At 36.4% G+C, this 17,019-nt stretch overlaps 1 protein-coding gene across 1 annotated transcript in view; it reads right to left on the bottom strand.

Annotated features, from left to right (window-relative positions):
• PDE3B (phosphodiesterase 3B) overlaps positions 1-17,019 on the bottom strand; it is an 82,952-nt gene that overhangs the window by 12,955 nt on the left and 52,978 nt on the right. The window contains exons 2-4 of the mRNA XM_082283590.1: positions 5,634-5,684; positions 4,769-5,014; positions 2,174-2,319 (exon numbers count right to left, since the gene is read on the bottom strand). Coding sequence (XP_082139716.1) covers positions 2,174-2,319; positions 4,769-5,014; positions 5,634-5,684 — 443 coding nt within the window. The remainder of the gene's footprint in view (positions 1-2,173; positions 2,320-4,768; positions 5,015-5,633; positions 5,685-17,019) is intronic.

Genomic DNA, 17,019 nt, shown 5'->3' with positions numbered 1-17,019 from the left:
CTCAGACTGTGTGTGATAGGTTTTACTTTCTAACATGCTACTTTCCTTGAACATTTGAAGCAGGCTGTTTCCGAACAGATCTGAGGATTGATTACTTTGGAAACACACTGAGAACCTCACACAGCCACAGAGGTTTTCAAATGAATTTTGCATATTCAATTAATTATTTTATTTAGTATAAACTTAAAACCAAAGCTATTTTTGACATCAAATCATATTTTGCTTCAGTGGCCAAATCGTTCAACTCAATTGCTCAATTCTGCCATCTGCTGTTGCAGAGACGAAATTTCATGCCATAATTTAAAATTCTATTTGCTTTAGTGAGCAGAAATGTAATATGCAACTAAAAATAATTGCATATGCGCACTTCAACGTGAAAATAGTTAATTTAAAATTATTTCTCTTCAGGAGGGGAAAGCAGTATTTACCAAAACAGATTTAATCTTTCTTAAGCCGATTGCAAAAAAAGTCCAATACAGAAATAATACTTGATCTCCCATCACTAGTTTAAATATATGAATATGAAAAATGAGTTAAAGAATAAACATGGATTTGTTTCTGTGTATCTACACCCACTGGAGAGGGTCCAGCAGAAGCCACAAAGGGGATGAAGGGTCTGGAGCATCTCCCTTATGATGAGAAACTGCAGAAGCTGGGCCTGTTTAGTCCAGAGAAGGCTGAAAGGGGATCTCATCAGTGCATATAAATATCTCAAAGGTGGGCTAAGAGGATGGTGCCAGATTCTCTTCAGTGGCACCCAGAAAGAGGATGAGGAGCAATGGCCATAAACCAGAACACGAGAAGTTTCACCTCAACATGAGGAAGAACCTTACATTTTCAGCTAGTGTTTGAATGAGAAACCAAATCAAAAAATCTGCATAAAGATAAAACAGATGCTCCCAAGAGCTGCTTTTGAACAGTAAGGAAAGTAAGGAAACCCTCTGTAAATATACATTGAGACTGCAGCAGGAGGGCTGGGCCTCAGATTGAAATCCCATGGTTGCTAAGGTTGAAGCAATTTCTCTGGTCCCTGGTTATTTCTAGAGGATACAACTGAGGAGGTTTGTCTGGACACTGGCAACCAAATCAGCATCAAAATATAATCTTTAAATGATTACCAGTGCTCATATTAGAATATTCAATTGTGCTTTATACACAACCCACAATTAAGTTTTACAACATAAAAACTTAAAGCTCATATTTTACTCAAGGAGAAGAAAAACACTGGGCCAGGTTATTTAAATGGTTCACTTTAAAATTAAATATAATACTGATAAGTAAATTCTTGCATGTGTGTATATGAATTTCCATCCTCTACTAATAATTAGCAGTTATCAGCATAACTCACATTTTCTTTTTTAAAAATGCATCTGTTATACTTTCCTTATGACCTATGTAGAACCATTTAAAGAAAAAAAACCAACAAAAAACCCCAAACAAAACAAAAACAAAAAAAAAAACACAAAAAAATTTAAAAAACAAGAAAACCAATAAAAGCAGAACTCCACCCATTTTTACAGATTTCCAGAGCAAAGATATACACATTCATACATTTAATAAAATTAAATGTGCGAATTTTCACTAATATACAACTTTACACAAAAAGAAAAAAAAAACATTTATTTTAATCCTAATTCAGAATGTTATCTTAACTCTGGAAATAAAAGCTCTCTTTGCACCATATTGAGTAACAAGAAGAGAAGAGATGACTGCCTTAATCTGTTTTACAGCTTGCTTGATGACTGGAGGAACAATAAACATTGTAATATTGTAATACACAAAACAGTGGCTCCCAACCACAAGAAAATTGTCTCACCTTTTTAGTTATATATGGGTATATGGAAGTTGGCAAGTGATATATATTTTAAATAGAAAGAAGGAGGAAGTCAGTACAAGTTTAGACACTAAACTAGTTTGTTTTGCAATCATGTATGTTGGACTTTTTTTTCATTTCCTACTCAAAGGCCTACTTATTATGACAGAGCAGACTATTTAACCTCAAAATGACCTGATTTCTACTTAAGATCAACCAGAGTTACAAAGCATAGTACATAATTAACTTTTCCAGTTTATGCTGGCAGAATTTGGAGACTTAATTCACAAGACTTTACATCAAATACTTCTGCCAAGTTCCAGAACTATTATTGCCCTTAAAATGCTGTTCAGTGCTTACCTTGGTGTGTTATACTCCTGATGGGATCTCTTGCTAATGTTACTCCGTTCCCATCTAGATGATGTTGATTCTATAGGTGACAAGCCAGAAACTCCTGAAGATCGTCTCAGCTGTGGGGTTGGCAGGCTGCTCCTGCTAGTTAATCCCTGTGGAGTAATTTGGCCATGGTTAAAACCCATGGAAGGTAAAACAGACGTTAAAATCTTACCTCTGGTTTGTAAGGGCTATTTATTGCTTATTTTTATAGTGAAACAGCTGACGTGGTATCTTGCCACAGGTGTGGTATCTTACTCCAGGTGGGGGTCTTCCAAGGGCAACAAGAGACAAGAGATATGAATACTCAGGGGTTTGCCTAGACAACTTTTATTTGCCTAAATTGTGAAAACTGTTCAAATCATGACTGATAATAACAGCAGCAATCCACGCATCCAGCAAGCATTCTGCTGCCATACACTAGGAGAGCTGGGGACACTCTAGGGACAGTCATGATGACAGTGGAAAGTGTTTCTCTCACAGAGCAGCCTTGTAACATTTTTTGTGACAGAATTAATTTTCTTTCTCTTTTTTAAATTTTTCTGAGTACTGGGCAGTTCATGCTTCCTAGAAACCCAAGGGAAAAGGTTAGTGTTAGATAACCAGTTATGACCAGCCCAAGGTCTGAAGCCCAGTTTCAGCTGCATTCTTTCCTTGTTTTTAATTCCTTTCCTATCAAGGAGAACAGGCAGCTCACCACTGAATCATAGAATAGCTTGTGTTGGAAGGGACCTTAAAGATCCTCTAGTTCCACCCACCCTGCTGTTGACAGGAGCACCTTTCCCTAGACCAGGTTGCTCAGAGTGCCATCCAGCCTTGCCAAATATCCAATCTAACCCTGCCCTCTTTCAGTTTGAAGCCATTCCCCCTTGTCCTGTCACTACATGCTCGTGTAAATAATCCCTCTCCACGTTTCCTGCAGGCTCCTTTCAGGTACTGGCAGACCACAATTAGGTCACCCCAAAGCCTTCTCCTTCTCCAGGCTGAACAAATCCAATTCTCTCAACCTTTCCTTGTAGAAGAGGTGCTCCATCCCTCTGATCAACTTGATGACCCCCTTAATCAACTTGAAAATTATAACTGAACAAACTTTGGAAGCCAGTCAGGGAAGAGAAATAAAGATGTACATAATCAGCAGAAAAAACACATGGAGGAGACCTTTTATATTCCAAGTTAGGGAAAGAGAGAATGGGAACCTTTCAAGAGAGCCCATTTTGAAGAAATACTTTCATATTATTTTCTTTGGAGTTTGTGCTCACTTACCTGCTTTTTGGAAGAAAAAGAAATCTTTCTCTTGCAGTAACACATAGGGGGAAATACTTGGGCTTACTCTTAAACACACACCAAAGCCAAAAAATCATTGAATGATAGTGGCAAGCACTAGGAAAATTTCTATACAGAAACTCCCCAAAATTTGAGGGAAAAGTTACTTTTTGGAAGGAGAAAAAGAGAATAGCTGTGAAAAAACATATCCTTTCAATCTCACATAGTCTTCATAACTCGTCTCCAGCAATGAATACTTTTCATTTCACACTATTTTGACTAGCTATAAAGAAATTTTAAAAAACAAAAGGTATACAAATCCATAGTGGCTTTTAAAGAAAACCACAAAGAAAAACATCCTGAATGACTGTGATTCCTGTCCAACTGATTTCTGCAGGTGTCCATGTGACATTCTGAAGAATTTCATACTGCAGTGATTCTGCAGGATCTTCCACCAGAGTAACCTGCAGACACTGAGTTTTTTCCCCAAAAATATGGCTCCCAACAGACATTTCACGATCTGAATCTGGCTCCAAAATACTAAGCCAGTAAGACGATCAGTTTGGGCCAAGCCTCCCACTTCCTGGAAAGGTAAACACCTCAAGGGCATGTTCCAGAGCAGCCTCCATAATGAACAGCCTCAAGCTGTCAATACTGGGCTGGAATTACTGGCTCTGGTGCTCTGCAGCTGAGTTTCTATATTGTGATGTTTTTCCACCACATTCCTTAGTGTATCATGTAGTAACTACATTTTTGCTTTCATTTACTAACGCAGGGTAATGGAGAAGTGACCGTGGATTTTACACAAAGTAATTTGTTGAAGAGAAAAGGGAACTTTTCCTTTGACATAGCTGATTTGCTTCTGGCTGATGGCTGGCTTGCTGTCCACAAGAGTAAATTTCTTGGGGAAGAAAGGTCAATGAAAAAGCCAATCTGACAGTAATAGTTAGATAAAGAATGTGGAAGAATCAAAAGCAGCCCTGTTTGTCCCATATCACGAGACTGTAACATCTTCAGTTTATATTTGCTGTTATTTTGAGGAATGATGTTGTCAGGGTGCAGACCAGTGCTTGTACCTGTCTATCCATCAACCACTTAAATTTGCATTTTGGTACCTATCTCGATTTCATTCAATGTGTTTTCACAGCTGCTCTCTTTCAACCTTAAACATTGTCCATGGGTACTCAGTAGAGAACCTACTACGCATACAGGAGCATTCTTTCCAGATGAATTTTTCTTTATCTATTTATTTTTGTTTAATTGCAACATACACGTGAATGAAAATGAAAGCCATTTGACCTTGAGCAGCTTCCGGTCTTTTTCAGCAGGATCCTCTATTTCAGGACAGGGGAAGAAGCCAGGAAATGGTGTGAATGGGCTGGCCTTTGGCCTGCATGCTCCTGAGAAAGCACCAATGAGGCTGTTAATGCTTCGAAGGGAAGAGATCACATGTGGTGGAAGAGATGGGTCACTCAGGAGCTCCGTGAGCATGTTCCGAGCCTCGTTCAGCACTGAGAGATCAACTCCATTTCCACTGCCAGCACCCTGGAATAGATGGAAGTGTTGCTAACTATTAACATGTCAAAAGACTTCATGGTATACTTTATTTTAAATAGGTATTGCGAATTTTTTAAAATAAATTTTAAAAAATTAATGCAACATTTTTCTTTCAAAGGGAATATATACATATAGACATTCAGACAGCAGTTTCTGCAGGTTTTTATCACACAAATAAAAAGTAATTCACAACTCAACATTAGCTTTCAGTTTATTTTTTTCTATTTAAAATCTGTTCTGAATTTTTTAATCTCTATTTATCTCAGCATTAAACTTTGTATTCTATTTATTCCAACAATATCAACAAATTTTGGCAGTCAAACTGCTGGAGGCCCTTACAGAGGTACAATTTCCACAGCCTCATCATTTTTATTAACCCTGATTCTACTGAAAGAAATTATTAAAAAATTGTCCAAAAAAAAGTGATTCGTTTTAAGTTTGCATAATTCTATGAACAGGAACAACGAGAGCTTACTACAATGTAAGAGACAGAGGGTAAAATTAGGCAAATACAGCATCAACAGAAAACTGAAATTTGACAGTTTACAGTGAACTCTGTACTCAATCACATTTTACAAACCCCCAATTAAATTAATAATATACTGACCTGGTAATAGGGCTTGTACCATTGCTTCAAATCCCAATCCCAAAGTATCATCTGTAAAGATTAAAAAAAAAAAAAGAATTAAAAAAAGATTAATAGATGATATGCTGATGCTGAAAAACAGCAATGGCATAAATCTTGATTGTGTGGTGCAATGAGAAATGTTTCTCCCTTCATCTTTTCATATGTAATTTGGGCCATATTCTTGGTTAATGCTACCCAGCAAAAGCCCTAAAGAAGAGTTTGAAGAAATTGCATGCAACAGAGATATTGTGATGACAGAATAATACGGCCTTATTTCAGTATTTTTGGATTGCTTATAAATCGTTTAACATACACACTCCATTTGGTGGTGACAGTGCTTTCCTGCTCCTATTCACCTCAACTTACAAAAGCAAATCTAGCCTAAAACCTCAAAAATATTTTTTTCTTTCCAGAATCATTCAAACAGTAGCAATTTTTTGTAAATACAGTGCAGAAAGCATTACATTAAATAATGTACTTTTAAAGGGGGCAAAAATCTCTCCAATATCTTACATTAAAAATTGGTATTTTAAAAAACATTTTCTTGCAGGAGGTTTTGTTAGGCTTTGCTTGAACATGGCTACAAAGCTCCATGTTCTGAATAACCTCACTAAACCCACCAAACCCACAAGAGAACGTCAGCAACACAATTTGAAGATGCTATCAGCTTCAAGTACGTCAACAGCACTCACTTAATTTGTCTTCTATACTGACAAAAAATGAAAACAACATACAAGAAATGAAATTCAGATGTCTGTTCTGTTTCAAAAGCTTTCAGTCTTCATGACTTCTAGACAGATTCTAACTATTTTCTGATAAATTAATTCATTTGCAAAATGCGTACTCACAAATTAAACATAGCTTTTCACTCTTTTGCGTAGCTACAGAGCACAAATAACATGCCAATACCCCGCTTGGTAGTTCATATCTTGCAATCCTGGAAGCTCTTCTGCTTATTTTTACAGGTGAGATCTAGGTATGTTTTTGTTCCTCTGGGACTAACAGCTCTTCCACGGAGAAAACACAATGTTCCAGTCTGGAGCTTGTCCAGAAGAAGGTGCAGAAAGTGTCGAAAAAGAAACACAGGTGGGGACGTGTCAGCAGTACCCAGGCAAGGGAGGCACTTAAAGGCTTTTTTTCTCTTCAGTTATCTTCACAGAGATACCACTAAACTATGCTTAAAGTTAATAGTTATGACATCCATTTCTAGGAAAACTGAAGAGATTTACCTTGAAGCATGTGCTTGGACTGGGAGTAAGTTGTGCTCTGTCAGAAAATCATACTGGGTGATACTGAGTAAAGCAAGCAGATCAAAATCAAGAATTAAGAATTTAAGTATTTGAGAGTTTGGGGTTTTTTCTAAGTGACTAATCTAGCTACCATGTCTTTTTGTTTTGTTTTTTTTTTACTGTCACTGACAAACAGTAAGATAATGACCAGCATTCTCTGGCCATACCCATTTTGCCACGATGCATTTGGTTTTAGCAACATCTTGTCAGACTGGGGTGGTTTTTCATTTGTTTGTTTAAGTGGGGTTTTTTTTTCAATTTTCTTCATTGTGAGGTTTCTCTTTCTAAATTGACATTTCTGTACTGCATTGAACATCAGTAGATCTTTTGGTTTCATTCTGTCCTCACACACAGAGACTGCATTAATCTGCTTCATTAACTTTTGACTCAATCAGCACCAAAGATCAGCTGTCCACATGGGTTTTGTTAGTTGTGTTAGTAACCTTTGATACTAATGGGCCACTGAGTTGCGTCAGCTCGCTCGCAATCTTGCAGCCTCCATTAGGGGACAGAAAAGAGGTTTCCCTCTTGGACTATTTTATTTTTCTTTTAAATATGTGGTATGTTAGCTAATTTTATTTATTTGTTGCAAACGAGCTCATAATAATAATTTAAAAAACATAACAAATGAACAAAAAACCAAATAAACATCTTGCTAACTCCAGAAAATTTCTGCACCAAACATTTTACTGCAACTCCTTTATTCATCCTTTAAGCCACATGTATATGTACATGTACACATGCTCACATAAGCTACAATTTCGGGGGTCCACCTTTGTGACTAAAGAGGTTGAAAACCTTCCTTTTGGTTTTAGTCCCACTATGGTAAATAGATAGGCTCTTGTGACCCATGCTCACCCGGTATACACAGGGCAGAAAAATCTTCCAATCTACTTTCAATGCAAATAATGGTTTGATATTTTAAATGGCAGGGCATAATTTTATGCAGTTTTATTTAAATGAAAAATTTCACAGCTTGGATTCATCACTGAAAATTTTCTGTTGTCATTTAAACCAGAAGATTTAAGCTTCTCCACTGATACCAATTTTACAGCAAAGACACTAAAACAGGTTTGAAATAAACAGAACTTCAGTTTACATGTACTTTGCTATCAGATTTTTCTTTAATTCATGATATATCACCATTAATTAGAAGCCCTATCTCCTGAGAGAAGACAGAGCAGTATATCAACACAGCTAGCAGGCTACCACGGTCTGTCACATTTTCAGGGGTCACTCCGTGTGCCACACATCAAAGTAATTAAAATGAACTGATGAGAATTATAGGTATAAAGTAGCAATCTCTTCTGCTAAGCACAACTGGAAAAAAGTGCAAATCTCTAAACAATGAATATTTTTCCACGGTAAATCCGACTTGGTGCATCTCTACACTAAGCAAATCCTTGCAGGTCAGTAGTGAAAGGAGGGTTACCTTTCCTTAGGTGCTTAGAACGCACCACAAGGTGGCACTCAAAATCCAGAAAGCCTCCCCCACAAAAAACAATTTTGGGAGAAAGGAGCAGAAAGCAGCAGGATATTCCTTAACATACCTTCTGCAGAATTGACAGGGTTTGAAAGACAAGGAGGGTGACTATTTTAAAGGTTAACAGCTGATAAATTCTATTTCTCTGTTTAAAGAATAATTTTCTCCTTAGCACTAAGGAAATTGTACTTTGTCTCACTACCTACCAGACTTAGTTTAAGTAGCCTAACTCCATGCCTTGGAAGCTAAATCTGGAGTACTAAACAAGCAGCATTTCTGGCATTATTTTTTGTTGAGAGCTTAGCAGTCGAAGCTTTTTTTCATTACTGTACATCAACAAAAGTTACAAATATCACATTGATATTACAACAGGAGTGAAAAGATGCCATTTATTTTGACCTACTGTGAACAGACCAAGAGACCTTAAAATAGGTCTTTTGCAGAGGCTCAGCAATTTCTGATTTTGCAACCATGAGACTTGTTGCAGAAAGATCTGTAATCTGTAATACTAAGATTTTGTAATCCATTGCACATAACGTTCTTCCCTCACCTCCTCCATCAAGAAACACCTTATCTAGGATGGACTTGAGTCATAAAAGTTCCAAGCTGCAGCTTAGACCTCTGCTTAGTAATTCACACACTTGGGCTTTGAGCATCCATTGTCAGTGGCAACATCACAGCAATCACACGTTTGGGAGCTCCTCTGAAAATCAAACTGCAGTGGGCTCTAATATTGCAGATGAACTTCTGAAAGGTAAGAAGTCTATAGCCATTCCCACCAGAAATATGCATAGGAAATTGCCAGTCAGCTTGGAGGAGAAGTTCTCATATCAGCCTGAGTCCAACCGCAGAGTTTTCCCGGCTTATCCAGAGAGCCATGAACACACTCTCCCGGTTTTGTATCACTGATACAAGCTGATCAGGGGTTTGAAGGACAGCTTCAGTAGAAAATAGCTTCAAATAGAAAAAAACTAACCAAGAAAAAACCCACACATGCACCATGCCTTGTTCTTTAACAGTCAGGGACTGTATTACTTTTAACTGTAATAATTGAATCTATTTAGCCTCTGAAATAAATTTCAGTCGGTTAAAAGACAAGCCAGCTTACAAAACCCCTTTAAGTACAAGTGACCTTTCCCAATTTGGCCATCATCAGCCAGCATAGGTCAAACTGAAACTTGTCACTCAAAACAGCCTAAGAGTGTCAAGAGAAGGAATTTGCGTCACTGAAAATAAGGTTTTTTTTAAAGGCTAAAAAAGTTGTTAAAGCTCAACAAATTCTGCCCAAAGTTGCTGTTCTGAAGAATGAACACTGTATTCAGTACTATGGATCTTCAGTCAAATCTCAGGAGATCTTAAATACCCGTCACTTAGTGGATATATGGAGAAAAATTGACAGCAGGCATCAGGCTTATGTTTTCTCAAAGAATAAAAGCAATATTTCCATATAATTCAGAGGATTTGCCCTGCTATTTGAACACCAGAATAAAAACCTAACCATCACCAAAGCTTAAGGACGGCACTTTTGGCAAAACACACATTGTTAGCAACATCAGAAGCACGTAAAAAAATATATGAGGTAACAGTAACCGAGGCCTTTCCTAGTACAGCTTATAGCTCCAACAGCAGCAGGAACGTGGCAACGTTATTTTTCACAAAGTAAAAGGCAGTAAGTGCTCCTCTGAGAAGTGCATGGTCTAAATAAACTAAAAACAGATGAGGAATGGGAGAAGACAGTCAAGGCAAATCAGCAGGGCTTCAGGGGGTTTGGTTTTGTTTTTAATTACTTTTCCATTGAAAAGGTTATCTTTCCTATCTCAGCGCACCCAGCGGTTCCAGGGCCTGGAATAGAGGTGTCTTTCAGAAGAGTTGATGCCATGGAGGGTGGAGGTTTTTTAGAACTTCTTTATACAAATACCACAACTCCATTTGTCTAAAGTTATGTTTGAGGAGTTATTTTCAACTTCCAAAGGCTTAAGCATGACAAAAGATTATGGATTTTACTTTTGTCAAGATATAAACCACTGAAATTACTATAAAAGTACACTAAGCATTTCTAAACATTTTTTTTTTTTAAATGCTAATGTTGAACTCAAAGTATATTTTACTAGGTAACTGCAGCGATGTTTTCCTAATAATTTAACTTATAAAATACAAAATCATATTAGCTTAGAATTATTTGTTCGTGAAAAGTTGTACTAAGAACAACACTAATGCTTATGCAGAGATTTAAAATACACAGCTACAAAAAAAAATATTGCAGAGCTTAGAAATCTAAAAATCAATTTTAAAAGTCAAACATAACCAACACTATTCTCCATGCCCCAAGCTGAGATGTGCACACTGTCTAAGGCCACACACAATGTTAACATTTGTAACATTGCTGTATGATTCCCTGAACATAAAATAGGATTTTGTTTCACTGATGATACTTTTTAGGAGATTCAATGTGTGCTTTAATGCTTGTAAAGAAAAGAAAACTTGTCCTATTTGAGGACATCCATTCCATTCCATGCTCCAAAATTTTAATGGAGAAAAATGAGCACAAAATTGAGTTTCTACTTCTGACTGAGGCTTTCATTGATCAAATATAAAGGATTCCTAGTTGCCAGTAGCATCTGTTTGACACCATTAGGCATTAGCTCCGTAAATAAGTATTTCCATAGCAACGAAGCATAGAATTAACTAAACAATGAAACCAACACCATAGCAACTTGATTCAGAAATCAACTCCGCAAAAAATCACCTCACTCAAAAGCCAAATTCTACAACTAGATGAGAAATAAATTTATTGTAAAATACGAGAAAGGTTGCAGTCCATACCCATTTCTTTTCATGACTGCCTTTCAAACAGGATTGATCCATTCCTTTTATTTCTAGATTAGTCTTTTGTAGCAGCTTACAATCAATTACCATGTTTTATCTATGTAATTTAATAACACAAAAAAAAAAAAAAAAACAACCCACAGCTGAAGTCCTGGAGGTCTTATTTATTATTAGAGGTCTTTTCCCTCTCTGTAGAACAGGTAGATGTTAAAAAACGGTATGTTATGAAGTAGTTAAGTTGTATTCAGCATGAACTAAAGGTGATGCAACCAAATAATGACTCTCAAAGTAGAGGCAGCATTATTTAGATAACAAAGACAACGTTCTGTTGTGAAATCTTGCAGGCCAAAACAGCAGCCACTTGAGTAGATTATTGTGATCAAGACAAAATACAGCCCTCAGCAGGATACTCTGGGCATTTAGAATCATGATGGTATTTCTCCACTCCCTAAACCTTCCCATGAAAATAAATGGAAGAGGGGAAAAAAACTAGGGTATTTTTGGAACCCTAATACTTATCACTTCCTGACTCTATACACAATTTATTTATCCAAGGTTGTAAAATGGCCAATGGGTTGTGAAGTCTGCAGATAGCCACAATCTTTGAACAGAAGCTGTGTGTGCTTTCATGGTTCTGAGGTTTGGACACACATCCTGACGGAAACAGTCATATCCCCTATCCAACGACTCAGTTGTTGACTCTGCTGCACTCTTTCATGAAAGACATTACTTTTGCTTTTTTAAGAGCCCTAAAATCTTCCTTCAGTTAAAAGATATTTGCTTCTTCTTAATTGCTTTAATTAACACTCTTCTATACACTAAATAGCACCTGCAATCTATTTGGCTGGACACGTAAGAACAACACTGGAACATGCAGGTGTCTCCCTACAATAACGTTTCCACCAGACTCCACAGTATCCTGATCTTCCCCACAAATACAAATCTTTGACAAGAGCTGCACCTAGGTAAACTTTAATAAGTCCCTTTAGAGTTTTCACAAGCTTCATTACTATTTTCAGTAACTTTGCCCTCAGCACAGATACAAAAACAGCAAAAATGCTCCACTGTACACTAAAGCTTCAAAGAAGCCTGCAGCAAGCTTATTCTTACAGCTAATGCTACTCCCTGCAAGCAGAAAAATACTTTTTTGTTTGGCTGGGGTTTTGTTTCTTTTTTTACATGTTTGTTTCATTTGGTTGTTTTTAAAAAGACATGCTACTTCTGCTTTTGTACCCAGGAGTACCAGCAGGACAGCTTCTACTTTGTCTGCTGTAGAAAGTTCTCCATTCTTATTGTCTGTTTTATTTGATCTGATCTTCTTTTTATATATATTTTTAAAGATCTTTTAATGTTTCAAAAAGGTTCTAAAAGGTAGAAAGTAGAGGGTTTTTTTCTTATTATGTAGGTAATGAAAAAAAAACTGTCTAAAACCACACTTAGGTCATTTCCTGTTCCTTCTAGGTTTTGTCAGACTTGCACGTCAGAGTAAAGGCCAACCAGTAATTTATGGCAACTGGGGGAGGGAGGGCAGACAGGAAAAAAAAAGCCTGCTATGTGCAGATCCTTTAATTACCCATTATAAGCATTTTCCTTTGGAGCATGTGGTTCTAATCACCATCAAAGGAAAGCAATAGTGCTAGGTGGATTAGTGCTCTGCTCCGGTGCAGTTGCTTCGGTGTTCTGGCATTCTGCACCACTTTTACTGTCATCCAAAAACCCAAAGCCGTTCTTTTTAAAGTGGTGTTTATTTTACGAAAAGCAAGATCTAGAAATTGCTCCCCAAACATCCTTTTCCCATTTACCTATTGGCATTATTTTACAATTATACACAGTAAAAGCCTTTACTGCTGTGTTGACACACTGTTAATGCATCATGTTGGAACAGACAGAGGGAACAACCTTACATTTTATCTTCCTTCAATAGAAGGATGTGCCAAAATCTTATGCCGAAATATTTTACTGTATGCTGGTGTATTCTTAATGCAGTAACTAAAAACACTTAGAGATGAACCAATTTCTTCCTCTTATGACTTACATTTTTCAATCAATTGGTGTTTTTCCACCTATTACCCTAGAAATATAGGTATGAATCTAGGATTTTTTTCTTTTCAGCAAAGAGAAAATATGCCATATGTACACAAGTGTTCCTACAGAATTGAGCTGAAAAAAGGGGGATACTGAATTTTTCACACAGAGTTTTGTCCCAAATTTTTCTTTAAAATAGCATATATATGTATAAAAATGCTTATATTTTCCTCTCTCCCCACTCCCTCTCTAAAACAAGAAGCGTAAAATTAAACCGTACAACTCTCTTAGTCAAAAATTACCATGAATCTGAGAATGGTTAGCATCAAATTAATTAGACCAAACGATCATCTAGTCCAGTATCTTGCCATTAGCAACAGCAGCCACTTCAAGATAAGGATATTCTCAAGTAAACAGCAACACAGCCCAAGAAGCTACATGGTAAGCATATATTATATGTATATTACAAAAGTCTGTGGATCTTTCACCTTTGCATTTCTCTGATAGTCTTTCTCAGACCTAACATTATATTCTGACAGATCCAACATCACACACAAAGGCATTTCTCAAGTTAAATGCAGATTTTGCAAAGTTCCCTTTCATTCTGGGTCTGTCACCGTCGAAGTTGTACAGTGAGGGAGCAAACAACCACCAGAACTTTCATGCAGTTCACCCACTGAACAATTGGTTTTTGCAAAAGCTTCAAGTTGTTCTCCAGCTGATTTCAGGCACAAAACAAATTTTTTCAGACTATGAGGCTGCATTTTCATATCCCTCGGGCTACTTCAGAGACACAGCACCTTCAGCATAACAAAGCCTCTAAATCACTGAACACCAACACTTGTCATTTGATTGTGTTAGTTGTCATCTTAGGGGTTTTATTTACAAAATTGCCACAGGGTACAAGCTTTACACAAATGGGTGTTTTTTCTTTCAATTACCTGATGGTGACCCAAAAAGAAATATTACAGAGTTAGAGAAGTAAACTGAAAGAAGTTGGTCAAGACACCAAAGAAGATATTATGTCATAAAGGAAAGCAAATACTGCTGCAGTGCTTTGGTTGGAAGTTATACACTGGGACTGAACTGACTCCATCCTCAGTTGCTCAAGCTAAAGACTTAAAAGCAATAATTTAAAAACAGATGAGAATATAATTATGAGGCTGATTACAAGAGCAAATATGTTAGTGAAAGTTAAATCGGTATTAAGAAAAATTATCTTAATGGACAAGTTTCTGGTTGAAGTGCCAGGAAATACAAGATGAAATCTCTTAGGGGGAGAAAAATATTGAAACTCTGAAGAATGTAATACAGATTGCTCTCAGAAAGAGAGGGGAATGCAAATTGCTGCATTCTACAGAAAGTGCCAATTTACTTTGCTCTAATGTATTCATGGTAAGTACTACTTTAGTCGGCAGCTTTGTAAGCAGCTGAGAAAAGAATCAAATGACAGAAGATTTGAAAGAAAGCAATTTTTTTTTTCCCCACATAGTGACATTGCGATGCAGTTCTAAACAAAAAATAAACAACAATGATGCCTTCCCACTCATTGCATTAGGTGATGACTAACTTCAAATTACTTGGGAAGATCTGCTTTGTGCCCAAAATGCAAGTCTTGCATAGATATATTTTTATCTTGCATGTGCAAAGTGAACAAAAGAATTACCACCAGCAGTGTGGGAGGATCACAAACATCATTGCACCATCATCAATTCATCTTTCTAGGAAGAAAATATGCAGTCAGACCCCTCTGGTAGTGGTTACCATTTACTAATCTGGTGAAAGCTTTCTCTGTGAAAAGACTGAGGGATGAACAGGTTCAGATTTCAGCTAAAAGAGGGAAAAAGAATCCCAACCAGCCTCAAACTCCAGAAGTCATTGTGAAATACTGTGGGTTTAATAAGGTTTAGTAGCACATCCTTCTTAATGTGATCCCCTTTACGTAGGTGTAAACTGAATTTCACATCCTGCTAATGTGGTAACTAAAGGTGCACTTCCAGGAAAGAAAACTCATCTCTGTCTCACATTCAATGTCTCCTAAACCAGAGGTTCTTTTCTTCACTGGCTTTTCATATATTATGTTCCATTCTGCTGTTCTATCACAGGACTCTCACACACTTGAAGACATAACTGTACAACCTATTATACACAAAGGTAGTGGAAAATTGCATCCAAAAGCCTATTTCCATTCCACTGTTTTGGTTTACTCTGTAAGCTACTTTGCTACCATATTTGTAGGGCACAACTACAGTTACCTACAGCATTCTTATTGCAAAGGTTTCTAAATACCAAAGCCTAGCACAAAAAAAAATAGTGAAGAATACTGATGCCAACTTGTTCCCTAGTTTTGTTTCTATGAGTTTTCCTACAATTTTGATGAGTGAAATCCTAACCCAACCTCCCTTCCATTAAAAGAAACTTTCCTTTAAAAAAATCAAACCTTTGTTTCTATGACAGATTTTACTTATGATTTTGATGACTAAAATCATTACCCAAACCTCCCACCCCCCTCCAAAAGAATAAATATCTTCTAAATACCCAGACTCAACAAAATATTTTATTTTTTTTCTTTTATTTTGGTAGCATGACTCAGATGGAGAACTAATATTAAAGAAGGAGGTCGAGATGGGTCAAGTGTCTTCCAGTGACTGTAAGATAATAATGATAGCTTGCCAGTTTTTTCTATGCAAGCAGAAAGGCATTGGAATCTTCTTTTAAACTACAAGACATTTTTAGCAAAATCATCACAATAGTGAAAGTTACATAAACATCTACAGAGAACAACACTGGCAGTGAGAATATAATTTGCCATTTGGGACAAGTATTACTTACAATAAAGTTACAATGTAGCACGCCCAATAAATCCATCAGATTTTATAAAATGCATGCAAAGGAACTTTTCCTTGGGGAACAACACTAATTTTTTCATTTCTCAGCCTTTTTCTAGCAACGTTTTATGTGTTTGCTATGAAATCTCTTTCAGACTGTGTTTTCAAATGTTTTTTTCAGCTACTAATAAGATGAACCTAAAAAAAAAACCCTACACTCATCTGTGACTAATTCTATGTTCTTATCAACAAATTCAGCTCTCAACTAGCATCTCATAGAGCTTGCATATGTTTTGATTTATTTTCTCTAAAGCAGAAAAGGGGAAAATACCAAGAATTTGAACCATAGAAAAACAATGGGATGCCAAGACTCCCAGCAATATCTGACTAGAAAAATACTGTCCCAGAGAGAAAATCAGGCAAGTTTTGACAAAACCTATCAGACCACTATAATTGGCTATTCCATTAAAAAAAATTTTTAAATCCCCAAAACCTCATAATCTTTATTAAAAAGGAAAATATTTATATAGCTTGGGGGTTTAAAACTGAAAGCTATGTACCTCATGCTTTAAAAACAAACATTTTTTCCATTTCAGGAATTATAATTTCATTCTAAAATTAATACATATAAAAATATCTTCTGCAGCATTTCATTATTAAATTTAAACTGATATGAAGTAATTAGAATTTTTTTTGTCTATTTGAGTATTTTTAACATATCAGTTAACTTATGATGTCCAAAATGTGTATATTAATCAAATACTTTTGCAAAGCACATACAAATTAAAGTAGGAGAATGTCTGGACAAAACAAACAATCAGGTATTTAGTCATTCATGTAAAATAAGATTTTATTCTAGTAACTCTGTACATTGTGTTAAAACCAATCACAAACTATGTCTTGTATCATAGGAC

This window comes from Coloeus monedula, assembly GCF_965178545.1.
Source record: "Coloeus monedula genome assembly, chromosome: 6".
Lineage (NCBI taxonomy): Eukaryota > Metazoa > Chordata > Aves > Passeriformes > Corvidae > Coloeus > Coloeus monedula.
Note: the sequence above shows the minus strand (reverse complement) of the source record. Positions and strands in the feature narration are given on the sequence as shown.